Below are 27,868 nucleotides of genomic sequence, written 5' to 3' on the forward strand. Positions count from 1 at the left end.
ACCATAGAATACCAAAATATGCTGTAGAAAAACATGTGATCCCCATTCAAGACTAGAAAACTTCAGTAGAATCGTTAAACCTGTGACCTGACTAACCTAGTCAAACCTAGCTGGATTAAAGTCTGGATAGACTTTTAAAGGCCTATGCTCATCAGCATGTGTGGAGGGGCAAACAACAGGTTGAGCAATGTCTTCTTCCCCCCTGCTTCCTCTAGATGCACAGCCATTTGGTATAGTACGGGTCCATGTTAGGAAGAAATTGTTTGCTAGGAAAAAAACCACCTCAGAGGGATTTAGATTTGATATTGGATGTATGGCAATTCTCCCAGTGGTATCTTGTGCCTTTTGAGACAGATCTTCCTAAAGGAAAATCATCATTATGTAAAGGGCATGCAAGTTGCAAACAGATTTATAAACTGCTTTCCAGACTCCTGAATATGTATAAAAAAAATTAATTCCCTTCACATTTTCTTCCATGTTAAATCTAGATGAAAATTCAATGTCCTAAAACTTTCTGTAGAATCCAAACTTTAAAAATGGCTTTTTCTTTTAATTGTAGCATTTTGATTGCCCTGAATTGAAACATTAATTTTAATTTAATTTAATCTGAATATTCAGAATTTGAGTCTGTCAAATTGCATCTACTGGTATCTCTAAATTAATTCTTTGTCTCAACACTTTGTGTTCCTATTCTCTCCTATGGTCTACCTAAGAAGCCAGATGGTTAGAAATTTCCAGGTCTCTGACCAGGCTCTGCGGCAAAACTACATCTTCTACAATTTGTGGTCTCCTCTGAGGTTTAGACACATATCTGGCCCACAGAGACGGGGACTCTGAGGAACTTAGTCTTTGAAATACAGCAACTACAAATTGCAGCCAATTAATTCTGACCAACCTGGAAACTTACTGTTCAGTTACTTTTTGACAAAATGAAATCTTTCAATTTTGTTGAATAAAGTGATTAATTTTGCTATGTGAAAATGCCCACTGTATAAGCAGAATTAGCATCTCACAGGAAAAAATTATTTTGCAGAAACATATTTTAACTGCTTAACTGGATTATCTGCTAACTGGAGTACCACGGAACTGCAACTGGAGTTCCTTTCCTCAGTTCCTTAAGTATATTTTCTGTGTTTTTATATCTCTTTTTTTTGCTTTGGAACCTTGTTTCTGACTTTGATGTATCAAAGGTGCTGAAAAAATTAAAATAGTAACAGGAATGATCATATAGCAAAATATTGATTTAGTTCCTAGATGTCCTGATTAAGACAAGCTGCCAATTGCAAAACACTGCTGCCAACTCAAAATGACCAGCTCAATATAGAGAGATTTGGCTGGATGTTGCAATAATTTATAAATTTGTACCAGTCTACTCCTATGAGCTTCATCAACCCCAGTAATCTGGAAGGTCAACTGTACTCTATAGCAGTGGTGTTTGTGTTGTGGTGGTCTTCTTCCACATAAATTTTCCACTTCTGAAATAGACTCCATGTAATTATTAAGTTAAAAATACAGCCAAAGCAGTCAACTGAAGAAGGTAAGAGGATGAGGGAGAAAAGAAAAATATGGAAAAGAATAAGTAAAAGAGAAACTAGGTATTTGTATTCTGAAAATTATAGAGAAGGAAGTAAATTGGAAGGAAGTCATTTTGAAAGACAGCAAGTGACAGAAAGATGGGAAAGGTATAGATGGTTTTAATAAATGAAATTTCTATAAAGAGGGCCTGTGAAGCAATATGTCATTGAAAGGTTTTGTCCTGCAGCAAATTGATATTTTCATATTTCAAAATTGGATAGAAATGTGTGGAGCCTCTTCTGAGTTGTATCACAAAAATCCAACCTTATTTTTTGCAAGATTTAAGATTAATTTCGTTTACTTTTAAATTATACAGTAAGTTTAATGATTACAGAACCAGTTTATAAACAAACAAACAAAACCCCCCCACCAAGATCATTGCAGAGATCTAGACTGCATATCAAGGTTATTTGTAAAGAAATTGCATGTAATTGTGTAGCCTCCTCTTGCCTCTAAATGATTTGGTAACAAGGTAAGACATATAGCATGTGTAATTGTGCCTACAGGCCCAAAACAAATTAATGTAATGGGCACAAATGTGTACTCTTGTCAAATTACATATTTGATTAGAAATGGACTTGGCTCCAAAAGAAGATGTGGTTTTGAAGAAGAAAAATATGCCAGTAAAGTAAAACCATGTAATTCTGAAATGTCTTACGTAGGTATAAAAACAGAGCAAAAGAATGGATGTGGTTTGTGATCTGACTGTAAAAGCGAGTAAAATTCTTCTCCTGTTGTAATACAGTCCTTTAATGCTTACACTTTGCTCCAAAATCTAACACGATAACTAAACAAAGTCATAATTTCCTTTAAATTATGGTTGTATCAATAAATCTTCATACTGATACTCCCCAAATCCCAGTGACTTTTTTCATAAATTTTTTTCATAAATTACACTTTATTATGAACATTTTTAGGCATTATTAGAACTCTTTAGATTTTGTGAAATCCTCTGTAACAGTCTCGATAATAAGTCAATGAATACATTAGAAGTGTGTCATAATATGTGTTATATTCAGAAGATACAGCTTGATAGATAGTGGTGTCCAACATATAACAACCAAATATGTTGTGTTGTATCCAGTGCTTTGGGTATCATGCATAAAACATTTTACAGGAAAGCATTCATTTCTCAATAAATGAGATTTCAAAAAAGCCTAAAAAATGAACAGCTATAAAGCAGAATATTTCTTTATTTGATAAATTTGATTAAAAATTGGTTTAATTGTTTGAGTAAGCGTTGCCATTTTGATTAGTATTTTGGTAAAATAGAAAAAACTAACCTCAGTTTTGCACATAAAAAAGAAAGCAGAGCCATGTAGAATGTTGAAAAAATGAAAAATGTCTTAATGTTAGAATTTTATTTGTCATTAAATAATTTTCTTGCTTGACACATTATGTATAGGCTAAAGCTATTGTTAAGAGAGACATTCAAGAATTTTAAGAACCCTGTTTCTTCAAAATAAGATGTAAAAGCAGACAATGGCTTCTAGTCAGGGAGAGTAAATATTAGAAAGGAGATAATTAGCATACCAAAAGATCTTTACTAAGATGAGGAGGCTACAATGGGGCTGAAAATCTCCAGCTGTGCAGAACTATCAGGAAGGAGGAAAGTGGTAAATGAAGAATCAAAAAGGACCCCTACCTGTTTAATCAACCGCAATGATTAGAATAATTCATGGATTTTTCAAACTGTATGATGAAAAGATATTTCTGAAGAGATGCTGGTGAGCTCCATAGTAAGGAAAAACAGGAGAGCTTGTTTCAGAGAGAAAATAAATAAAAAAAAGTTTTCTGCAGATATGTAGCATGTGGTATTTTATGTTGTTTTCATTCTTATTCAAAAAATGAAGACCTAACCTGCACAGTAACTATCTGGGTTGGGATTTGTAAAAAACAGTTTCATTACATACTTCATCCTCTAGCTTTGTACCGGTAAAGCTCAAATAACTTATACAAGTGGATTTATAAAATGCTTCTTATAACTTATTTCAGACTTGAAAATCCATAATGAAATAAAGTCACCCAGCAACAATATACTTTTCACATTGCAATATCATCCACAGTACCTTTTGTCGAGCATAACTCAAATTGTACCTCTGTATTTCTGACCAATAAATTTGGGCTAACAGGAAACTTTCAGTGGGTAAAAGTAGCAGAAGTAGCTAACGCTCTTTGCTTATCCTTATTTCTTATTTTTGCCCGAGGATGAAAAACGTGTGGAAGACTTTCTCCAGTCATATACTTTGGAAAACAAACTATAGGGGATATGAATTAGAGAACTGCTGACCTACTCCTTAAAATTCTAGGATACTTAATTATGGAAAATTGTGAAGTAAACAGTTTTTCTCCTCTTGGGACCTGAAGGAACAAAATCACACAACTGAACAAAAACATCATATAGCTTGCAATATGTACACTCCTAATGACAGAGTTCACTAAAGCAAAAAATATGAATTTCCAAAGTATGTCTTGAATGATAAGTAGCAGAAGAGAATCAGGGGAATACAGTGGCAGTTGAGTCCACTCTGCTAATAAGGGAACCTGAACTCGCAATACTCTTGCCTTATTAGTAAGAAAGGAATTGAGAAGTCAAAGCTCACAAAGGGTACCTATGCCCTACCCAACTTCTGAATTGCTTCTGTTGAGATTTTATGGTATGAGATGGTTAAAACAGGTCATCATGCAACACAAAGCTCTACTGGCTGCCCAACGTTTTTTGGTGCTTAAATGGAGTCAAGGCTGAAAATCCATCCTCAGACATGGAAGCTGAATACTTCTGTAAGGCACATATAAAACAGCTAGAGGTGCCTAAACTAGGAAGGTGTTTTTTCAAGGAGATTGTGAGTAACACATGAAGGTTTTAACAGGCATTGCTTTAACATGATTTCAGTTAAAGGGTCCATCCATTTTATGATGTTATTACTGGGTTTTTTTTTCTACAGAATACCTATTACATAAAATGTTTGTTTGAAAGGGCGTGTCTGGGACTAGGGCATAGGGAGATGTTTGCCTTTTTCTGGAAGCTGTGATATCTGCCAGATGAAACTCCTGGGTAGGAAAAGATTCTGATTTTTTACAGAACTACTGAGAACAGTCAGATGAGAAGACTCTTCAGTTTATAATGAATAAACAGCATCTAAAAGATTTGATGTGCAGACATAGAAGATTGTCCTTGGCATCAAGACACTGCATATTATTGTGTTCTAAATTTTAACAGTTTAAATTGTTCACTGGATATGAAGAGTATTTTTGAACATCAGGAAATACAAAATTTCATTGTATGCTTTTCTAGGGATATAACCTTAACTTTGCCAATGACAACAACTGAAAATATTCAGTAGTCAAAGTGAAAAATTTTCTATCTAGACAAGGTCTTGAAAAGGCTGGGTCAAACATGAGCTGCTCAAGTTTGTGTGGAAGTTAAAGTTCTGCAGCTTGTATTATATAAAAGGCTAGATCCTTCTGCGTTGAAAAGTTTTGGATTAAGAAGAACTCAAACCCCACGAGATTCTCCTATTTTTGAAGGTTTGAGTTCCAGTATTTATCTATGTGAACTCCTGTTGCATCTGTTGTGGTTGTTGTGACTATATGGAATGGCAGAAAGATGACATGAGATGTCACTCCCGTAAGATGTTCTCTCTTTCAGTTCTATGCTTGTAAGAACTTTGCTCAGACCTGTCTTGAGGTGGTCTTCTGCCCTGATCTTGGACAAGCCCATTCATCAGTGCCTTATTCTGAAGGGTATATAAGCTGTCAGTAAGCACAGATGGATGTGTGGTTAATGGTGATCACCTGAGCTCCTGTGCTCTCTGGATCTTTGTTTGTGATTTCTGGCTTTTTCACAGTAGTTGTGTCAGCAGAGGTCCACAGATGTTTAGCAACCTAATCATATTCATGAAGAATGAGAACTATTAGCACCTTGGAGCATTCACTGCACAGGAAAAATATTAAGGATTAAATAGCAATAATAGCAGAAGAATAGGCAAAGTCATAGAAGACCAAATATATTAAATCGTGAAGTCTGCAGCAGCCTGAAGTAGAATATGAAAGTCAAGGAAGATTATGAGTTATGAATATTTCAAAGCAATTCAAGACACAAGTACCAAAAGCCAAGTGGAAGCTGAGATGCAGCTAGAAAAGACGTCAAGGTTAATGAGAAATCATTATGAACATAGTATGTATTAGTATAAAGAGGGTAAAAGAAAGGTCACTGCCCCATTGTGGAGGAAGAATGTAGGAAGCAGAAAAATGGAAGAAACAATAATTTAAAATCTACGTACCAAATGTCAATGGCATGTAGGTGGTTAGCTCAGCTACCACCACAATGACAAGAAAAAAGAAAGGCCTTAGATTAGACTTTGTAACAACTCCAACAACTCCATTTTGTGATTTTTGTAAAAATGTGATTGCTTTAATAATCTTATGAACTCAGCCACTGAATATTTACAAAATTGTTTGAAAGGATCTCAGAATTATTAGCAGTTGCTTTTGAGAAACAGTAGACAGCAAGCTGGGTACCTCATTACTGTAAAGAAGCAAATTAAAAGTTTTTTTTAAAAAAGGGACCTTCAAAGAGTGGGTTGAAAAAGGGTCAGAAGATGAAACTCCTGTAGTCCTACTCTCAACTTCTAGAAAATACAGGGATGGGTAATTCAGTACACTATTTTAAGTGTCTGGTAGATACCAAAAAGATGCATAATGGTCAGCATGTATTTGACACAACAAATCATATCAACCCAAAATAATTTCTGTTTGTGAAGTAATCTTTCTGCTCTGTTCAACAGTGGGAAGGCATAAACAAGGTATTCTAGTGCTCTAGACACTGATGGTGAAAAAACAGGTAGCCGGATCTGAAAGAATCAACAGGGTAATAGAGCAAGTGATCAGGGGTCTCAAAACCATGGTGTAAGATTAAAAGATTTGGGTAAAAAAAATGGTAATAAACATATCCCAGGGAGGAACTACCACATGGGGTTACAATAGTTTATAATATAGAAGAGACTGCTGAACAGCAGAAGATAGTGATTTGTTCTACATGTTTTTGGTGAACAATATTCATCCTAAGAAGTTGTAAGCTTATATTGCAACAAGAAAAACTTGTTTCAGGTATTGGAAACCTCTTCTGAAGTTAGACTAGTAAAAGTCACTGACATAGTGTGGAGTTCCCACCACTGACAGAGACTCTACCGATGATGACCCTGTGGTCTAAAAATAGATTTAGATTGACATCTGCCAGGAGTGACAAGGTATATCTGGTTTTGCTTGTGGGCACTGGGATAGCTAGATGGTCCCTTGGGATTCCCTTCAGCATAATTTAAAAAAATTATTTTAACTGCAAGGGCTGTATTGTTATATTTGAATAAACTTAACTCCATGCTTTAGTGCCTTAAATGAACCCATTCTTCATTTGCAGGAAGTGGGTAAAGCTCTTTTCAAACACAGTGTTCAGGGCATAAATTTCTTTGTATTTCCTAGTAATTTCTCAGCATGTCCCTTCTGTTTCATCAGTAACCTATGCATACAAACTTTTCTTCCAATGTATCTCAGCGTATCTATTACATAATTCTAACACCCTTTCATATAGCATACAGATGTGTATACAAAATATGTACTTACATACATACTCCCTCTTTTTTCATCTCTCTATCCTTTTCCTTATGCAACATCCATATTGTTTATGACAATCTTGTAACTTTCTGCAAGTATATTACCAGCTACATCATCTTCTTTGCTATCTTCCTGTAGACTTCATCAGCTAGTCAGAGGTAAAGCAACCTGAATAGCTGTGATTTTAAACTAGTAGGTATTAATATTTCAAAAATTGTTATTACTGAAAACTTGGAAAATATATCATATTTTGAAATTGAGAAAAAAGACGATTTTTTATTAGTAATAGCAATGTTTCTTAACGAGACAATGATGAAAAGAGCTGTTAGAGTTTCTGAACTCTCCATTTAAAATTATGTACCTGTTACCATTAGTATTATTCTCTCATCACTACTGCAGTACTGGATTCCCTGTCACATCTTAAAGATGCTATTGTTAGGCACATCAGTATGTAACAATACAGATATATTTTCTGTGAGAAATGTATGTACATTTAAAATAAAAGAAAGGATAATTGTGAAGATATGTGAATTTAATCTTTGAAGAGCAGTGAAATTATTAAGGAAAAAAAGAAAACTTCTTAGTTTTGTATCTTCAAAATGCCATTTCAATCAAGTATCATTTTTTGTGTGCTTGAATAAATGGAATTACCAACTTGTGTAAAGTCCTTGATCAGAATGAGGCTCTTAAACCAATTATGTGGAGATCAGAGTGCTTAAAATTATAAGGAATACATTTAGAATTATTACAGCCTTCAAATAGCTTGGTTCAGGCAAAATTACATGTAATTGATCATTTAGTATGTGTTATCAGTAGAAACTGCAGTCATAGGTGTGGAAGATTCCTTTTTAGACAAATTGCAGTGAAACTTTTGTAAAACCCAAACCGTGCCAGAGCTCCCTTTTCTAAGGATTTTTACTGAACCCAAATCCCAGCCACTTTTATTCTTCTTCTCTAAGTATGGAAGATGCACCATACTGAAGTACTGAATAATATTATCTGGATGAAAATGTGAAGCACGGATGAAGTTAAACCGAAATAGATTACCTTGATTTCTATATAAGTGAAACCACAAATTTGGGGATTGGGATGCTTTTAAAAAAAAGCTTAAATAAGTGATTCTTTAAAAAAAAAAAAAATCATTAGCTTTATAGAGAAATTTCTTCTTTGCCAAAGGGCAAAGTGATTTGTAGGAAATTAACATTAAGAGTGACAAATACAAACTGGATTGTCAGAGAATGATTGTATAAGGGACTGACTCTATAACCCACCCTGAGAATAACATGACTGTTTTATTGATTCTTATTTAGCCTCTGTGCAGTCCCTCTATCCCTTTGCTTTGAATTTTATGATTCATTTATTATCGAATATAATATCATTCTGGATAGGTAGCATTTTCAGAGTCAGGCACATAAATCCTAATCTGGCAATCATCCTTTGTATCTGTCAGACTGGTGACAAGATTCTCATTGATTTTAGTGATACAGGTTTAGCAAGAAAATGGCATGTATTATGTAGTGTAAGATGCAGGTTAGCGGATTTAATTCATACTTTACTATACTTGTCTGTAGTTACAGTTTATGACCAAACTCAAAACTTCCTAAGATCAGTCACAATCTCATATTCACTTCTTTTTTTGCATTAAGTGGCATTTTTCTGCTTATCAGATCTGAGAACCTCGTGATGGACTTGGCCCTAGTTTCAAGTTTGAAAGTAACTCTCAATTTTTACCATGGAAAATACTTTCAGATACCACACTAGGAGTGTTGTGTTCTCTTAACATACTTAGCAACCTTGTGGTGTGTTAGACTTGGCTAACAGCCAAACTTCCACCCAGCTGCTTGCGGCGCCCCCACCAGCAGGACAGGGGAGAAAACAGGAAGAACAGGAATGAGAAAGCTCATGGGTTAAGATAATAGCAGGGATATTGCTTACCAGTTACTGTTGCAGATGAAACAGACTTGACTTGGAGGAGACTAATTTATTGCCAATGAAAATAAAAATGTAATTCCTAATTTGGGTAGTGGAAACCAGGAAGACACATGTTAAAACAACACCTTTTCTCTCCCCTTTCCCACGCTCAACTTCATTTCGGACTCCTCTCCCCGACCAGCACAGGGGGAGCTGAGGGGGGTGGGAAGGGGCAGAGCAGGGGTACAGTCAGTATGTAATGGTTTCTCTTCACCCCTCCTTTCTTCTCATGCTTTTCCTCTGCTCTGGCATGGCTTCCCCATGGGCTGCAGTCCTTCAGGAAAACGTGGTCCGGTGCGGGCTCACCACAGTTCCTTTGGGTATATCCATTTGCTCCGGCATGGGTCTTCCAGGGGCTGCAGTGCTATGCCATTGAGCATCTCCTCCTCTCTCTCTCTCTCTCTCTGACCTTGCTGTTCCCTCCTTTCTTACCCTTTTTGTTCCCACCTCCTCCCTCCACGCAGCATTTGCCACCCTTTCTTAGCTATGCTTTCACGGAGGCACCACCAGCTTTGCTGATGGGCTCAGCTGTGGCCCACAGTGCCTCCACCGTGGAGCTGCAGGAACCAGCTGTCCCCAACATGGGGCGGGCAGCCCCATACCTCTTCCCACAGAGGCCACCCCGCGGTCCGTCCCCCCCCCTCCACTACCAAAACCTTGCGACATGCAGCCAAGTACGAACCTAAAAAGCAGAGTGTTACTGAAGTCTAGGGAATAAAGCTCACATTAAAAAATTAGCTGATGTAGGTCAACAGGATGGCAGATGGAATTCAAAATTAAATATGGAGTCAGCTATGCTGGAAAGGTAATTGAACTATTTATGCACCTTGCTCCTTTCTAAATTAAACTTAACTAATTCGGGAAAGAAACTGGATGGTGCCGAAGGCCTTGTGCTAACATACAGCTGCAGTTTAAAAGACAAAAAGCAAGAGAAGGAAGGGCGCGCGATTCGTACAGAAGGGACGAGCTAACGCAGGTGGCGTTACAATGCCAGCAGGTACCTGAACCGGCATTCAGAGGCGATGTGAGAGCTTGCGTGTCTCCTTTCCCCTAAGGTGCAGGAAGTTTCGTCTTGAAATCAGTGGGAGTTTTTAAAGACTCTGTCTGCCTAAGGATTTCCGCAGACTTGACTTGGGGGACGACGCGCCAACATCAGCCGCAGAAAACTTCCAGCGGCTTCCGCCCCCGCCTGGAGGTGCCGGCGGCACAGCGGGGCCACGAGGGGCGCGACGAAGGCGGCCCGTGCGACCGGTCCCGCAGCCGTTCCCGGCGGCAGCGAGGCCGAGGCCGAGGCCGAAGCCGAGCCCCGGCACGGCCCCGCGGCGCTCACCTCAGGAGAGCGGGCTCCGCAGGAGAAAGCCCCTCCCGCCGCGCGCCCGCCCGCTAGACCGTTAGCCCCGGCGCCGCGTCAGCGGTGGCGCGCGGAGGGGAGCGGAGCGGAGCGGGGCGGGGGCGGAGCGGAGCGGGGCGGGGCGAGGGGCGGGCGGAGCGCGGGGCGCGGAGCGCGGGGCGGACGGCTGCAGACGGCGGCGCGTGCGGGGAGGGAGCGGGCCGCCTTTCCGGCCGCGGCGAGGAGCGCGGTTGCGGGGCTTGCAGCAAGGTGACGGGCTGGGCAGCCGCCCCCTCCTCTCCCCTGCCTTCCGCGCCCCTTGCCCCTTTCGGTCGGTCGGTCGGTCGTCCCGGTCCCCCGCCGGCAGCGCCCGGCTGGGGTTCGGCTCGGGTGTGGGTAACCCCCCCCCCCCCCCTCGTGTCTCCTCTCGCCCAGATGCTCAAGGTAGCAGCCTTCGTGTGCGTGTGTGCGGCAGCCTGGTGCAGCCCGGCGCTGGCGGCGGCGGCGGCCGGGGGCAGACCGGACAGCGGCAATTTTCTGGACGATAAACAATGGCTCACGACCATCTCCCAGTACGACAAGGAGGTCGGGCAGTGGAACAAATTCCGAGACGTAAGTTCAGCCCTTCCACCCTGCCAGCCGGCAGCCGCTCCCGGCCCGCTCCCCCGGCAGCCCCGCGGCTGCCGGGCTGCTCGCCTTCTCTGAGGGCGTCCCTTGGGCAGCCAGGGCTGGGGCGCAGCCCCAACACCTCCCCCCCCCCCGAATTTTAATCCTTATTTTAATTCCCGGCGGCGCCTCGGCAGGAGGAGGGAGGTCCCACCGGGCAGTTCGCGGCGCGCTGCCGCCGCTGAGCGGCCAGGACCGCCCGGTGTGCCCCGGGCCGTGCTGGGCGCCCAAGCCCCGCACCTCCGGGGCCCAGCGGGCCCAGCCGCGGGCGCCGCTTCCCGCCCTGCGGGTCGCCAGCCGTTAGAAGGTGGCGGCGGCGGCGGAGTTGCGTTCGTTCTTCCCTCCTCCCCGTTTCCCGCTCCGCGGCGGGGGAAGCGGTGGCTGCGGGGAGGGCTGCGGCCGTTGGGCTCCGCTCCCCGCCGGGGCGGGGGTCGGACCGGTGCAGGGGGGCTCGCCCCGCCGCCGCCCCTTGAGTGGCCGCCTGGGGCAGAGCCCCCCGCCACCTGGAAGCGTGCGCCGGGCGGGACTGCCCCGTCTCACCTTGCCGCTGTCAGAAGGGCCGAGAGGGCGGGCTGGGGGGTGGGGGAGGGAAGGGGCTGCGCGCACGGCCGGGGGGGGGGGGGGGGGGGGGGGGGGCTGTGTGTGGGGTGTTGGAGCGCGGATGGTGTGAGGGAAGTCCACTGAGTAAGGCGGTAAGTTGTATGAACGGTGCGTCCGGGGTGCCTTGCACGGAGTGCTTGAACGGCAGACCCAAGTCTGACCCGAATCTCATCCGTTACGAAACCTGCTCCCGTGAGGTGGCTCTGGTCCTCCAGAGCGCTTCGCTTGCGCGCTTAGTTCGTTCTGTGTGTTGCAAGTTGAGTAAAACCCAATCAACTTTCAAAAGTCCTTCACGTTTCTTTCAATCAAAAACATTTTCCTTGATCTTCCGATATCCTGCGTTCTTTGTTGCCGCTTTTAAAAATCTGAACTCCAAGCGTGCTGAATAATTTTCTATTTAGCTTTACTGTATTGCTTAGTGGATTTCTTAGATTTGGTTTAAAGCTTTGCTTTGGCTTGCAACTTCAGAGTCAACAGGTTTCTCGTGCTACAGCTTGCCGGTTACTGTGGATCGCTATAGCGAACTGAAGTAAACGTCTCCAGGAAGTCTCTTTTTATTTTTTCTGAGAGCTGTAGGGTACTTGTGATGCGTGTATTTTTGCGCTTTATATATACGTTGCATGTGGGATGCAAACTTGGCTATTTATGTTAAGTAACTGGGAAAGAAGAGCTACCGTTAGAGTTCTGGGAGAACTTATCCCTCCAATAGTTTCTATTAAACAGCATAATTTTAGTGTTTGAGAACACTCTAATTAGTATTCAGATATTTTTGTTTGCTTTGAATATCTGAAAAAACTTAAGTTCATGTGAAAAAAACCCTATTCAGTGTACTGTACTTTGGGACCTATGGTTTTGGCAAAAAAAAAAAAAAATGCAGTGCTATCTAAATGTTTTAGGATGAAAGGCTGCTGCTAGGAAACTCCAAGATAAGCACATCAGTTATGTTTTATAATTGGGCAAAGTCATTTATGTAAGGACTACCCTGCAAGGCTGAAGAAGCTAAGTGCTCTCTAATGCCTGTCTCCTGGGTGCCTGCTGACATATACAGTAATATTGGAAATTAGCCAGATAATTTATTCTGTGACAAGTAGGTGTCCCCAAGGGTTTTAAGAGTGACTGCTTTGAGGAAGTACTGCATACCGATTCTTCTGAGGAAATTTACAAATATGCTGGTTTATTTATTTTTACACTGTAAACTTTTATAAGGCTGGTACTTCAGTGAGGGATATGCTTTTATTCCTTGTGCAGAATGCTTATATCCTATTGATTGGTACTCAGTCTGGAATATTTATGGATGGTCCTAATACTTCACAAGGCTCTCCCTTTAAAGCATAGATGGTTTTCAGTAACTCACAAGACGTAATTGTAAAAAAAAAATTTAAAAATTATGAGTTAATCTACCTGCATGAGAATGCATTGGAAATATAACTTACTTGTAAGAAGCACTGATCAGTTATCATCTTTAAACATAACATGGTGGAGAAGTTTTATTAACATCCTACAGTTTCATATCATTGGTACATTTACTTGTATGACTATAACTTGTTGGTTTTGAAACTGTGATTAGCAATTTAATCAGTGATTCAAGTGTTGCCTCCTGTTAAGGAACAGCACAACTGCATTTTAAACGTATGTAGGGGTAACTGTCTTGCAGAGTTAAAATCAAAATAATGGTATGCAGTGCCTGTGTTTGTAATTTAGTTCTCTGGTCGGAGAGCAGCATATTTTTTGTGGGCTTTAAATACCCTACAGAGGTAAGGGTGAGATGGAATTCTGGTGTGAAAAGAAGTATTTAAAGGCTTAACTTAAGACTTAACTGACAGGACTGATTAATGTGGAAGATAATGACCCTGACTTCTGGCTCATTGGCTCAGTTTCTTAAGAGTTTCAGATCACAGTGAGAAAGTAGATAGTCATTCAGAAAGGGAACCCTTACAAAACCTAATAAACCAGGATATGATGTTTTATTTAAAAAAAACAACCCAAACCACACCAAATGCAAAATACCTGAACCTAGCTCTCTTAACATCCTCTAAAATGTCAGATTTGTAGTAAATGTTATTATTAACATGATAATATTAGCTAAGATCTTTTCAGTACTTTGTACAGGCAAAACTGTAACAGTCTCTTGAATTTTCTTGAAAGATCTTGATCATTCTGACAAATATGTTGAAAATAATGCAATAGGTCTAGGCAAGAACTGTGCCTTAATGTGGAACAGTAGGAAGCTACGTGCTTGTTAGGGGCTATCTTCTCACATGTTTTTTTGTGCAAAAATTGAGAATGGGCTCTTTCTTAAATAGGAGACTTTCCATCTTAAAAAGGGCCGGGGGGAAGTGTATTCTTCATATGTCAAATACCAACTCCCTCAACTTGTATGTGTGAGTCGAACATTCTGGGTTATATACAAGGATATGTTTACTTTTTGCCTGCAGTAGCTGAGGAGGAAGACTTTTTAACCCAGTCTTAGTGCTGCTGCAGTCCAGTTGCTGAGGAGCTGCAGCTCTCATGTCTGTCACTAAAATAAGTCTCAGGGTTGATGTGTTTGTTAAAGTTTTTCAAGCTGCCTGGTTAGGCTGCTTCAGCATCCAGTGGTGTCACGATTCTGTGATGTGCTAGCCCATGTGTATATATTCATTATTTAATGCTTGAGAACTGAGGTTCTTTAGTAAATGCTAAGTTAGGGGAATCTTATTCATTCATAGGTTGTTACATCTTTAGTGCTTTGTGCTAATGGTCTTGTCTATGATGCTTGTACCACGTTTGATAAAAATGTATGTATAAATTGCAGTTTGTCTAAAATGAAGATTACTCCCTTTAAAAAATATAATCGGGTAATGGCATTAGATTTACACACTCCTACTTATAACATCCTAAATCTTAGTATCAAACCTTCATTACTAATAATGCTGTAAATCTGTAGAGGAAAACAAAATATAGGAATGATTCTTTATTCTCTTTATGACTTGGTTCTAAATAATAGTATTATTTTTAATCCTAGAACATGACATAATGGCTTTGTCATTTATAATCACTTTGTCTTTTTATGTGGTCTGTACAGCCAGTCAGACAAAACTTCATGTAACCGTAATTGTGTGTTGGATCACTATCTGAAAGCCTTTCAGAAACTTTAATTTTTACTTCTGTAAAATTCCATGAAGCAACATTCTTCAGAGTAGCTCATTTTAGTCATTGATATTTGCAAACAGCATCCTGTCCATTTGTGTTCATTAAAAGCACTGCATAATAAATGCATTTTATATGGGAAATTTTACTTGCCACTCAAGGAGAGTTATTTATGATCTAACTTGCTTGTTAGTGATTTTTTACTTAAGAGATCATAATTTAAGCAATTCCCGTCTTTGCAAATTTAAGATGCATCAGACACTTTGTAGTGAAAGATAATTTAGTATATAAATAAACTCTGCATAACTGAACTATGGCATAGTACTGTTATGAAATAATATGATCAGTTGATTGATGTGATCGGTTTCATCATAGCATGGTGTTACTATCATCCTACCATATTAATACAGTTATCAAAGGTAATAAAATTCAAGTAACAGACCTTAAAACCTATCAGCTGTGAAGGGGAAGTTTGCACTGGTAATACTACTTATTACTCTTCTTCACTATGAAGTGTTCTCACATTGACCATCAAATATATTGCCTTCTAAAACACTTGGCAAGTTTGGGCAGCTCATGTTGGCCTCCCAAATGAGTCTTTTGCAGATATTTAAAGAATGTGTTTTTTCAACATTAGTGCAGTGTAAACCTCTGTGTTTGGAGAGAGGAGACGAATCAAATAATAGGTGTCCATAGCAGTTCAAATTGCAAGCATGCATTATTCTTTTGTCTGTTTGGAGGTTTAAGGCTTCTCAAAAAGAAGCGCACATTTCCCCCCCCCAACTAAGCTCCCCACCAACTATACACCTGGTGACCTGGTGTTTCTTTAGTGTTGTGAGCAGAACATCTCTGCCCAACTGTACATCCTTACTACTGCATCTCTGTACAACTAAGAAGGCCAAAGTCTGCTTTAAAACGCATTCATCACAAGTTTTTTGCACTTGATTGTGTGATCACCATGTAAATACTTGGAAGGTTTTCATGTTTCCAGAGTGGAGTACTGATAACCTTATTTGAAGAGGAGAAGGACTTACGTTCAACAAGTTTCTTGCACTGGACTAGAATCCCTCCTAGTTTATGGAGGATGGTGAATATACTTTGGAGGAAGTCAGTATTTGGGATTGGATAGTGCAGCACCCTTCAGTCTTTACTCACTAGTTTTAACTCATTAGCTGTGAAAATAGGTCCAGTAGGCTTATTTGTCCTGTATTTTTTATGGTTCAGGGTAAATAAAACATACCTCTTTCCTTATTAGTGGGTAGGGCAGCTCTTTTACTACATACATATGTCTTGATAGAAAGTTATGATTATGACGTCAGGAAAAATTGGAATTGCAGAACAGGAAAGATGAACTTCTTCATTATGTTGTCCTAGGCCTAAGTTAAAGTAAGAACTTGCTAATAAATTAAAGTTACTTTCTCAATTAGGGTATTGGATCTGTTTTCAGCATGCCAGTTTGTTACTTGAAATTTATTATTGGCTATTCTAAAGTGGTATCAGTCTCTTTTTTTCATGACTTATTTTGTATGATCTTAGTTTTATTAATATGGTGAAGGAGGAAGAATTTTGAAATGTAGGAGATCTGACAGAAAGAATGAGTATTTCATACCTACATCTCTAATTACTGCCTTTGAAATGAAACTAATAAAGTAAGACTTGACCACTGTTTTTTAAACTGTGAGATACAGGAAAATGTTAGGAATTTGCATTAATTTTAGTTAATTAAGGGAATTTAAGAAGCTATTTAATTGTTCAGCACTTCTAAACTGAACATGGCAAATTATAATGGGAAGGAGTAATGGAAATCCTAAATTTTAATTTCTTCTGTATTGTAGAAAAAGGCTTCTGATTTTTATATGTGCTTTTAGTTCGTTCCCAAGTATTGATTCTTTTTTTTCTTTTATGTGATTACTTTTCCTCTGGTCTGTTTGCTACTTATTTCTAGTGACAAGTATTTTTTTTTGTCTGCAAAGGCAGAGTCTACTAATCTCAAACTATTGTTAACGTTGAACTCTTAACTGTCTCTTGGAAGGCATTAGCTTGGAAGCTCTTTATATAGCTAACGTTTAGGAGTTAAGTAAACTCTAATGTGCTTTTCCTTAGATTGCCCTCATAATCTAAAGTAAAGCTGATAACATTGTTTCGTCTTACCTTTATCTCCTTTCTCTGAAGAATAATCTTTATTTTATTTGCTGTAGGTTGTTTAGTGGATATGAATACCTAGTCTTCTCTTGTCTTACCATTAAATCTCATTGGAACTGACTCTAGCCATCTGTGCTTATTATAGTGTAGTATAAATAGCTTTGTAATACGCTAATAGATAGTAACAGTAACAGAAACTGCATAGGCTGTCTTGGTTTTATAATCAGAAAGGAAAGATGTCTGGAGCAAGAGGTATATTATAAGGGGAAGCTGAATGTAGAAAACAATGGAATATGAGAGGAATTGGAATACCTATGTTTTTAGCCTAACACCATCAATTCTTTTTTTCTGTCTCAGAGTATCTCTATTACTTCATAGTTTTTGAAGCATTTGAAGTAACTAGCTGCAGAAAGGAGAAATAATAGCATGGCTTAATATGTTTGCAAGTCTTGGCCAGTTCTCAAGTGTAACTCTTTCCTTTAAATAGGCACTTAAGTGTAAATAGTATGTCGTGTCTCTGTTGTCCCAGGTCATGTGTAGTGTCCCCTCTGCCCCCTCCCAAGATATGCTGAATGAAATAAGGAAATCTTTGAACAGTTTATTTTTTTTGGTACCTAGCTTTAGAGTGACTCCTAAGTTTTCAAGCGTAATGAAACTTTTATTCTAACCAAGGGATTTCTGTCTTTTTCCTATCAGTATATGAAAAGTACTTATTAGTAAAATAGCTTCAGTTTTGCTTTGTGGATATTTTTCTAATGTAGACATTTTTAAAAGTTGTGACGTTGATTTTACAGTAGTGTTTTTCCTATTGTGTGTTTGTCTTTAATCTGGCATATTTGAAGGTACTAGTAACCACAGATGAACATCATCTTTTTCTGCATCTGGTGTTAAGTCTCACTTTGACTATGTTCAGTGCTAAAAATCTGCCTTGCTTGCCTTAGAAACAAATAATATGGAGGCAATGGTAGTAAATGCTAACATACTATATCATATTAAAAGTTCTTGTAATTTTTGTATTTCTTGAAGTTTAATTTCTGAAAGAGAGAAGTTTTTGGTTAGTAATATCAGTGTTCAAAGCTTCACTGGGCATTCTTACCTAATGTGAATGATCTTTAGTGATTTGTTAGACTTTTTTTTTTTTTAAATGTTTATTCACTTTTGCTTTTCCATCTCACCTCATTTCACCCTGTTAGATTACGGTAGTGAAAATTAATGTAGAAATTAATGATTTACCTAAGAAAGGTGGTGCAGCGTAAGGTAGTAACCTTGGACAGGACACAAGGAGAGATGATATGAAATTCTAACACATGACAAAGCTTTCATTTTACAACGAGGACGTGATTTCACTGCTCAGTTATTATCTTCACAAGTGACTGCTTTAAGAGAACACAATAAGAGAATGAGTTTAAAAGATGTAAATAATCCAAATTTTTTTGGTATTTTGCCATTTCCAGAGAGTACTGTCTTTATACGCAGTTATTAAAGACTATCCAGTGGTTGACATTTTTCTGCAGAATATTCTTATCAACTAGTTTTTTATTTTCTCAAGTGTTGTATAATCATTGGCTCAAAGGAGACTGTCAGTTCGCAGCTTGTTCAGCATCTCTCTAAAAAAGCCTGTAAGTCATCAAATAATTTTATGTATGTAGTGTACTTACACTGGGGCCTGCATACAGCTGAAAACAAACTCCTTTGACATTCTTGAGCTTGTATTGATGATGAAATTCATTCCAGTTGTTAAATCTGTGTAGCATAACAATGAGAAGTACAGAATTTACTCTTTGGTATATGTTTCTAAGTATGGAAAATTACCTGTGTTTTAACAGCTATTTATAAAAATTGAGGGAAGTTATTAATATGAAGACTGTGGGATATATATTTAATGAGGTATGTATCTTTAAGGATTTGGTGGTAGCTGTGTTGGTGACTGAAACATCACTTTAGCACAAAAAACAATGATTCTTATAAGCAGAATCAATTGGCTGGTATGTAAAGCAGCAATACCAGGAATCCATTGTATAAAGTGCCCTTGAGACTTTTGCAGAAGTACAAGTTAACCAGTTTGGTCAGATTTAGGAAGGCCAATGTGAAACTCTGAGAACTGTTTGTATTCATAAAGTTTAGGTCCAAAATAGACCATTGGATTTGATAATATGCTTGCCCGTATGTAGTGGCTCATTAACTTTTATCCTGACAGATTGTATTAAACCCCAAAATTCTAGTTGGGCAAAAGTATTTCAGGTTTCAGGAGGCTGTACTGTATGCTACTGGCACGGATTAAGATAAAGATTTGCTCTCTGAGGTCTGCAATGTGCGGGAATTAATTAGCTGCAATATTCCCATATGATCTAGGTAGCAAACTTAATGCTGTTTTGCAGCAGAATAAGGAAGAATACCATTTAAGTTCATACTAATCTGATCAGGAGTGTTTTCTTCTTTGGCCCAAATATGACAATGACTAGGACTGGTGCTTGATTAATCCTTCTTATATTAATTTCCTGTTTAAAAGGAATTCTGTTCTGCCACCTTCATAGCATTTTCTTGCGTGTATTGTCAGTAATTGTGGCCAACTACTTTTACGCAAAAAATCACAAATGATGTTGGAATACAAGCCAATTTGAATCCTAAGGAAGATGGATAAATGGCTTCTGAATTTCCATTAAGATACTCACTGAGATACATACTTGTTGTCTTAATCTGAAGTGTAAGTGTTTAAACATACTAAGGATTAGGCAGGCAGTCTTGTTTTCAACACCCAGGCATGAAAAGGATGAACAGGAAGAGCTCAGTAGGCTCATATGTTCCAAAGTGAGCAAAGGCCTATTGGATCCCTCAGTGTACTGTAAATAGTATGCAATATTTCTTACATGAACTGGATTAAGCCACACTAAGTGCATATTTATTTTTTTTAATAAATCTAACATTTCCCTCCCAAACTGTTAAGCAATTTTTCATCCATGTGCTTATTTTATTTTAAAGTTGATGTATCTAACTTTACTCAGGAATTCTTGGTGGGCAGTTACAAGGTCCTGTTTTGCTGAACTTTGATACTTGGGGTGTGAATGGACAGAATTTCTTTATAGTAGTAAGAAAAAGACTTGGTTATGTTGGGAGAACAGGCAGTCAGTCCCACCTGTGATGTGATATTCATGGGCTCCTCAAAAGAAAATATCCTCTCAAAGAATGCAGGGATGTATGGCCAAAACTTGATTGGAGTTACTGTAAGTAACACCCTAACAAAGTTAAGTGTAACATGATGATGAATCATGGGATTTTGCTCTGAAATTTGCAGGTGTGGTCTCTTAAAGATGGAGAGGGAGGGATTTGCAGAAGTAGACTTAACTATGTAGTTTTGTACTGCAGATTAAAGCAATATAGATGTATAAAACCTCAAAACATTTCAGTAGGACTGAATGTGTATTTATAAACTGGATTCTACGCAGCCTTAATCTTGAAGGACCTCTGTGCCTCGTTGGGACAAAAGGTACCATACCTTTCTGTCTTTGCATACTTTTTACATACGCTGAATATTTACAGTTCCTTGTTTTTTTCTTTCCTTCATAAAAATGATAGTTTCTTAGGGCATATGAAACAGTTTTTTTCCTCCAAGTTTTCTAAGTTTGGATTATAGCATAGCTTCTGTAAGTTGAAGACCTAAGTAACATTTTTTCCCCAGCTTTTAATGTACTGATATTATGGAGTATTTGATGTACAACACATTGAAAAGTTGAGCTCTTATGTTTTTTTTATAATAAATATGAATGCATGCCATGTACATGTGTGAGTGCATGCCCACACACATGCGCAGGCTAAGTGGTATTTCAGATCAATAACAATTTAAAGAGTTTTTACTCTGTTTATCCCTCATGCTGGGGAGCCAAATACCTCACAGAATATTAGAATTATTTCATAGGTCCAACCTTATCATGTCTGCAGATCTTATCTTACCATCAGATTTTGTTCTCCCATTGATTGTGGATAATTTTTGGGTGTGTACCGAGAGTGAAATGGATTTAACCATGTTTGTGCTGTGAAGAATAAAATAATAATTCTGAACTCGTATGTCAAATATGTGAAGCAGTTGTCTACAATAGTTTCAGTTCATTGGCTGGAAGAAATACCTAATTTTTTACATGCCTTTACGTATCACATAAGAACAAGACAAGTATGGCTACAAATGTCTAGACATTTTCAAGAAGATGTTTGTGTTGAACTCCACACGAAAGGTAGGAGAAAGTATCAAAAATATTACAATAAAATTTGTGAAATTATTCTGTGAAGCAAAACTGAAGTTAGAATCTAATAGTGCTTATCTGGTTGTAAAATGTGATAGTATCTTACACAGGTTATGTTTTAAAAAAAGTTTTCTTGTCAAACTGATATTCCTTTAGTTCAAAAGTAAGGGAATCTTTATAATTTTTTTAACAAAGAGTCGGATGGTGACTTTGTGGCCCAGTTTGAAAGTAGTTGGACTATTGAATAGCATGAATGTTAGGAAACTGTTCTTAAAATGTTGCAAGTTACCGTCAAACATTAATAATAATAAAAAGTACAGCTTATTAATAATACCTGTATAATGCTGTTTTTTCCACAGATATTTCTGATTTTTAATCTTTATTCTAGTGGTTAGTAATTTGCACATGCTTAATTCCCGCATACGCAGATCCTACCCTTGCTTGATTTTATCAGAAAGAAACTTTTTTACTGAATGTACTAGTTGAAGCTAAAATTTCCATAGCTGTAAAATTATACACATTAGTTATACAACTGATTTAAGATATATCAATGTTCATCATTTACTTATACTGTGATAAAATTAAGCTTGAAAATCAAGCAGATATATTCTCAGATTTGACAACTGAATTTTTCAGTCGCTTATATTAGGTAGCTTTAGCGAAACAGCTTGCTTGTTAGACTAAAAAACCTGTAAAGAGTAATCAAGCATAGGGATGAAACAAAAGACATTGTGATTTACTATTTTATGCTTGACATTTATCAAAAGACATGCCTGATTGAAGGAAAAAAAAAAAAGAAAAATCTTCATAATGCTGAATTACTATCATAAAATTTGAAAAAACTCAGTGATGTATAGTCAACTAACCCTGTAATGCCTGAATTATTATAGGAATTCTTTAAAATGGAGTATTTTTAAGGAGTTTTGCAGGAAGTGAAGGGCTTCTGCTGAAGGTTTTTTTTTTGTTGTTGTTGTTTTGTTGTGGTTTTTTTTTTTTTTCCTCTCCCACCTTTATCAAACCTTCATTGTGGATTTCACTGGGATAATGTTATATTAGACTGAATCTCAGTCCATTTTATGTGGAGTCTTTCCTTGTCTAATTGAGGTCACTGTGAGAATATGTTCACTGATGTTTGTGAGAGGTGGTGTAAATATTTAATTATGCCAGTCTACTTATTTAAAATCATTCTTTGAACATTAAGTCTACAAAACAGACTGAATACGTTTTGCATCTTTAAAAAACAGAAAGAAAGCAAACTTGAACTGGAAAACAAATGAAGTCATCCATGCAATGATAAGTTCTTATCATTAGAAAATTCTACCTAGTGATCTATAGTAGAATACATATCAAGAAAATTGTGTGGTGGTTTTTTCTTTTTTTTTTTTACTTTTTGCTTTATTATGTATAAGGGAATTCTTAATTCATTGCTGCTTCTTGGAGCACAATGAAAACATTGTTTCTTTATTTCCTTAAGGTATTGGATTTGATTGGGGATTTTGTTTCACTTTTTAAATTAATTATTTTCCTGATTAAGTTGTTACTTGTTTTTTATTCTGCTCCTCCCTGCCCCGCCCCTATTAATGAGGTGAGAGTAGAAAACAATCTTTCAGTTTCACTGACCTGAATCACAATATTTCATTCTGGCTAATTAATCTGAGAGGGTTTCTGTTTCTGTATTTATAGTCTGTGTCTGATTCATTTGCTGCATTGCTTCTTGGAGTTTTACGTAGGTGCCTCTGTACTGCCTTACATGCCAGGCTTCTACAATGAATTGCATATTGTATGATGCTCTCTGCTTTCACCCCTAGCTGAATCCCATGTAGTACTGTGCAAAACAGTGCAGAGATTCAGTTAAATGGGAGGGTGGCAATTACTAAGTAGAAAAAAAGAAAATCAGACAAGCATAAAAAAGCTGTGCAGTGCATAGGAAGACTATTACTGAGGGAAGACTTTCATCCTATATCAAAAAGGCCATTTATATAGATAATACTATTAAAAACTAAAGCTGAACAACCTATTTTGTGAGAAGTATTAAAGCATCTACTGCATGGCATAATTCTGTGGGAAATTATAAGAGTTTATGGCAAAGCTAAGCACTGGGATGGATTTACCTAGTATTTGATCTTTTATCTGAAACTGTTTTGTGGTTTGGTGTTGTTTGGTTTTTTTTTTTTTTTTTTTTCCCCCTCTCCCTACCCATTCCGCCCCCCTCTCCCCCCCCCCCCCCCCTTCCAGAATCTGATGATGGAGTAGATTGATCATCTAGTATAGTAATTCTTAGATGTCCAAAATAAGGCACAAATCTGTAGGCAGTGCTTTATCTTGATTTGACAAGTATATGTTGTTTCTTTTTGCGTCAGAAATGTCACATGAGCAAACTGCAATGTGCCAAGAAACCAGGGATCTAGAGCAAATCAAAACCTGCTTTAAGATATACCATATTATAATTCAAGCTAACTTTTTTGAAGTCTGTAGTTTATTCTCTGTTCTTATTATATCCTGCTTACTTCACTTGTCTTAAGAGTTCTGAAATTTTGTTACACCTGCCTCAGCTTTATTTTCTTACAAGGTTGGCGAGTCACTTGATGTTTACAATGTTTGTATTTTTCCTCATCTTTATTCAGAAATCTATTAAACTCTTAGTTACTTCCCTCCTTTGCCTAGGCAACAGAGATTGTGTGTTTTGTATGTTTAAATATTTTCTCTAAAACCAAAACATTTTACATCACTTTCCTTTTATGAGGTTCACCAGAAAAGTAGAAACGAGGGGACAGTGAAATGAAAATCAAAATGTATTGCCATTATATCAACTATAAGGATTTGCAGCATGTACGCTCTTTGTATGGAGATTTCGTTGATACTGGTCATGCTGATAAATTGTCCCTGTCTATCCACTCTTTACACCAGGTTCAAGTCCTGGTTGTTCCCTTAAACATTTCAATGGCAGTGTCCTTGCTTAGAGGCTCCAGACAAGAATCAGTGATTTTATGGCTTCTTTACAACAAATAGTTGATACTATTTTTATATATCTGGTATGAAGGAACTGGAAAAACAGGGGTGAAGAAAGAAACCCTTTCTCTTTCAGCCTTGATCTAGATATTCAAGATCTCTTCTGTTTTAATCAGTTAAATGCATGAGACTAAACTCTTGAAACTGAAGGTCAGCACCACCAACCGTTGAACAGTTCGGAGAATACTGTTAGTAAACATGTAACTCCATTCTTTGAGCATAGATTAGTAGAAAGCTGCTCAGTATAGCTGCATTGTGTAAGAAATAGAACTTCATATCTAATGTGACAAAACTTGAGTATCAATTCAGATCAGAATTCCAGGTCTTATCATCACACCATGAATTCGGAAGAATTTTTTATCATTCTGTTTGAGATTTAAACTTCGAGTGAGAGTTCAGAGTTGTAATATTTTTGCCCTTTCTGACAGTAGACTGTGCGTATCTTTAAGTCTTCTTTCTTGACTCCTGCAAGTTTAAATTTTTTAAGGAAGGATTTGATTGAATGGTGTGCTTGCTTAAGTTAAATATCTCTAACAAAAATCTGTTTCATTTGTGTGTCTATTCTGTGGAATTTCACTGTGACTCTTAGAGAACGCTTTCTGCTTTTCAAAATACAGTTACTGTTATTTTTGTATTTTTCATTTAGGAGTTAAGATGTATCTGGTTTCTATTACAAACTAGGGCAATTTGGCAGGGAAGAAATCCTGAAGACAGTGTACATTGTTCACTGGGAAAAGGGTTTAAGAAATGATCCAGTTATATATGATTAAGAGGAGGTTAAGGGCTTCACTCCAATGGCATAAAATTAGTTAAGGACCTGATACTGTAATTTAGCTGTGCATTGCTGCTCTGAGTGATTTTTGGCTTGAGCTGTTAGGAACAGGTAGTTGTAATGACTGGCTGGTATCTCTGCTGCCAAGTAGATCTCTAGGGCAGGGGAGAATCCTGAAATCGTCTTCCAACACTATGTATTAGCTTTCTAAGAAAAGTTTGAGAAAGTATGTGAAGTCTTACAGAACAACAGAATACTCTAAGCATTTTATTTGTTAAATATAAAATAGTATTAGCCCACCCCAATAATCTTTGCTTTAAAGTTAAAAATAGGTGACACAAATATGAAAGAATTATTCCATTTTGTCCTTTGGTTTACTGTTTCTCTCCTAGTTTAATGTCCATATTCAATTTATGTTGTTTCTTCTCTCATTTCTTATAGCAATTAAATCAGTACTTTAGGGAGAAAGCTTAAGAATAATTTAGAGGGTTCTTAAAGAAAAAAAAAAAGTCAGTTTTATGATCACATGAAAAGAACAGTATTATTTAATGATTTTTTGTTGTGAAAATGGAGCAGCACAATTTCTCAGAATATGTTTATCCAAAGGCATCTGGGTACCCAGAGTTCTTATCTCATTGGTGTCTAGTTACCCTAGCTGGACAATCTACTATATGTGCTTGCTTGGAGAAGTGGAATTTATCTCTTTCTTTTATCTGTATCAGCTTCCTAGTTTATTTCTAGGGGTCTCTCTTTTACTGCACTAGAAAAATAACTTATTTCCTTAAAATCTCTTAGTAATGTGATGAAAATAAGACTGAGTGCCAAGTGTTAAGTTTTCACAATGATCATTAATGTTTGAACACACAAGTTTATTGCATCCTTAACAATGAATGATGAGATGGTCTAGTAGTCTGATCTGTTAATATAGCATTTAAACATAAAGATACATTTTTAGTCCTGTGCCATTGGTCAGTATGATTGACATCAGTCTTTGAGGGGTTCTGACACTGGGTTTCTAAGTTGAACCAAACTGACAGTGCAGTCATGCTTAGATATTCACTACTGGAATTGTAGATATTTCTGCACAATGAATTTGAATTTCTCATGTCCTGAGTGCTCTGTGGTTTATCCAGCAAAGAGTTTAGGCCTACGGTTTATGTAAGCCTTATGAGTAGGCTTCCTTTGAAATCACTTGCTATGTTTCAATTAAGTGAGACTCTTAGTTTGTGTTAAGATCGTTCCTATCTGGCCAGTTTCTTTTTCTGCTTTTCATTCCAATAGTTGTTTGTTTTTTTTTTTTAAAAACATATAATTGTTGAGTTTGCTTTTGGTGTAGATAATGCTATTACTGGTGGGCTTAAAATTTATTTCTCATTAAATGTTTTTCCCATAAAGCTTTTTAATGAAACAAACTTGGTTTAAAGTAGATGAGATTTAATGAAAAAGAGTTATGGGTGCTTTCTTCAAGTGGAAAAGTTATAGGAGAACTTCTGTGAATTGTTGCATGTCTTTCTCCAATAGGATATACAACAGTGCTATTAGGGGCTTTGTTCCTTTGCTAAACACCTTCCATAAGATGTCTATTGCAAAACCTGAAATTGGAAGCAGGAATGAACATAATATTGCGTAGGCTACCAGGGATGAAACTTTTAATTTTCCTCTTGTTAATTTTAATTTTTTGTTGCCTTTCCCTGAGTTTAGAAGCTATTTTCTCCTTACAGCAGAAGGCAGTTTTATTATGTGTTTTACTAACTACCAAAACTGATTTTTGGTGCCATCACCATTTAAAGTAAGGTATGTAAAGTTTTGAAACTTTGTTTTTCCTATGTTGACTAAAATCCCATTTTTTAAACATAGATTAAAAGTGTACCACTTGGTTTGACTAATGATTAGTAGACTTCTCTGGAACATGTAATGAGGTAATAAATTATGTTCAGAAAGAAATAATGTGGAAAGTGAAGTACTCTATGCCTTACATTCCTTTAAATATTCAAAAATTGAGGAATTTGGTTGGATTATTCATATTTTGTGTTCGATAAATTTCTTAAATAGCAAAACACAAATCTCAGTCTCTGTTAATTTTAGAGCAGAAAGAAAATAAAAGTTGCAGGCATTAATTCTGAGGTGGTCAAACAAGCTGCACCATTATATTTTGGTAGGAGAAAAGATGGATTTATTGCTCTACCTGACAATTATGCTACTATTACGATGTGATCTACATGATTGTTGAATCTACTTTTCTGAGATCAGCTTCTTTTCACTAACGTTTAAAAGAAATGTTTGCCTTTTTTCTTTTGACTTTTAACAGATGTTTCTCTGTTGAAAACCAACAATTTTTATCCATAAACATTAGTTGCATGGGAAATCAGATGTTAAATTTAATGGAACCAACACCAATACTCAGAATTAAGTTTTTATCCTGATTCTGCAGTGACTTACATTTTTCTGCACAGCTTGGTGTGTGTGTGTAGTATTTATTGCTGTGTAAAACAATCTCGATAGAAGATTACTTTGACACTTCAGAAAGTAAAACTCTGTTACTTTGGAAGGATGAATTGTAGCACTAGTTTCTTTGACAATCTAGTTCACATTTTAGACACAAAAAAGGAAATGGAATGTCAAGCTACTTGAAATGTAGTGACCGAATTTTTTTGCTTCTTTTTTTAGAAAATGTTAGTACTGCTGCTTTTGTGGACCAATGAAACTTGCAAACTTATTTTTAATTAAGTTCTTCATTACTATACAATATAAGTATCCAAATCATATAAATTGTGGAGGGATCTGCTGTGCAGGAGCAAATAATTCTAGTGCCAGTTAATATCAAATCAGGTG

At 37.6% G+C, this 27,868-nt stretch overlaps 1 protein-coding gene across 1 annotated transcript in view; it reads left to right on the forward strand.

Annotated features, from left to right (window-relative positions):
* Nucleotides 1-10,666: 10,666 nt before the first annotated feature.
* SPOCK3 (SPARC (osteonectin), cwcv and kazal like domains proteoglycan 3) overlaps nucleotides 10,667-27,868 on the forward strand; it is a 221,862-nt gene continuing 204,660 nt past the window's right edge. The window contains exons 1-2 of the mRNA XM_049833886.1: nucleotides 10,667-10,756; nucleotides 10,922-11,098. Coding sequence (XP_049689843.1) covers nucleotides 10,922-11,098 — 177 coding nt within the window. The 5' untranslated portion in view covers nucleotides 10,667-10,756. The remainder of the gene's footprint in view (nucleotides 10,757-10,921; nucleotides 11,099-27,868) is intronic.

Source organism: Accipiter gentilis, chromosome 3, assembly GCF_929443795.1.
Source record: "Accipiter gentilis chromosome 3, bAccGen1.1, whole genome shotgun sequence".
Taxonomy (NCBI): Eukaryota; Metazoa; Chordata; class Aves; order Accipitriformes; family Accipitridae; genus Astur; species Astur gentilis.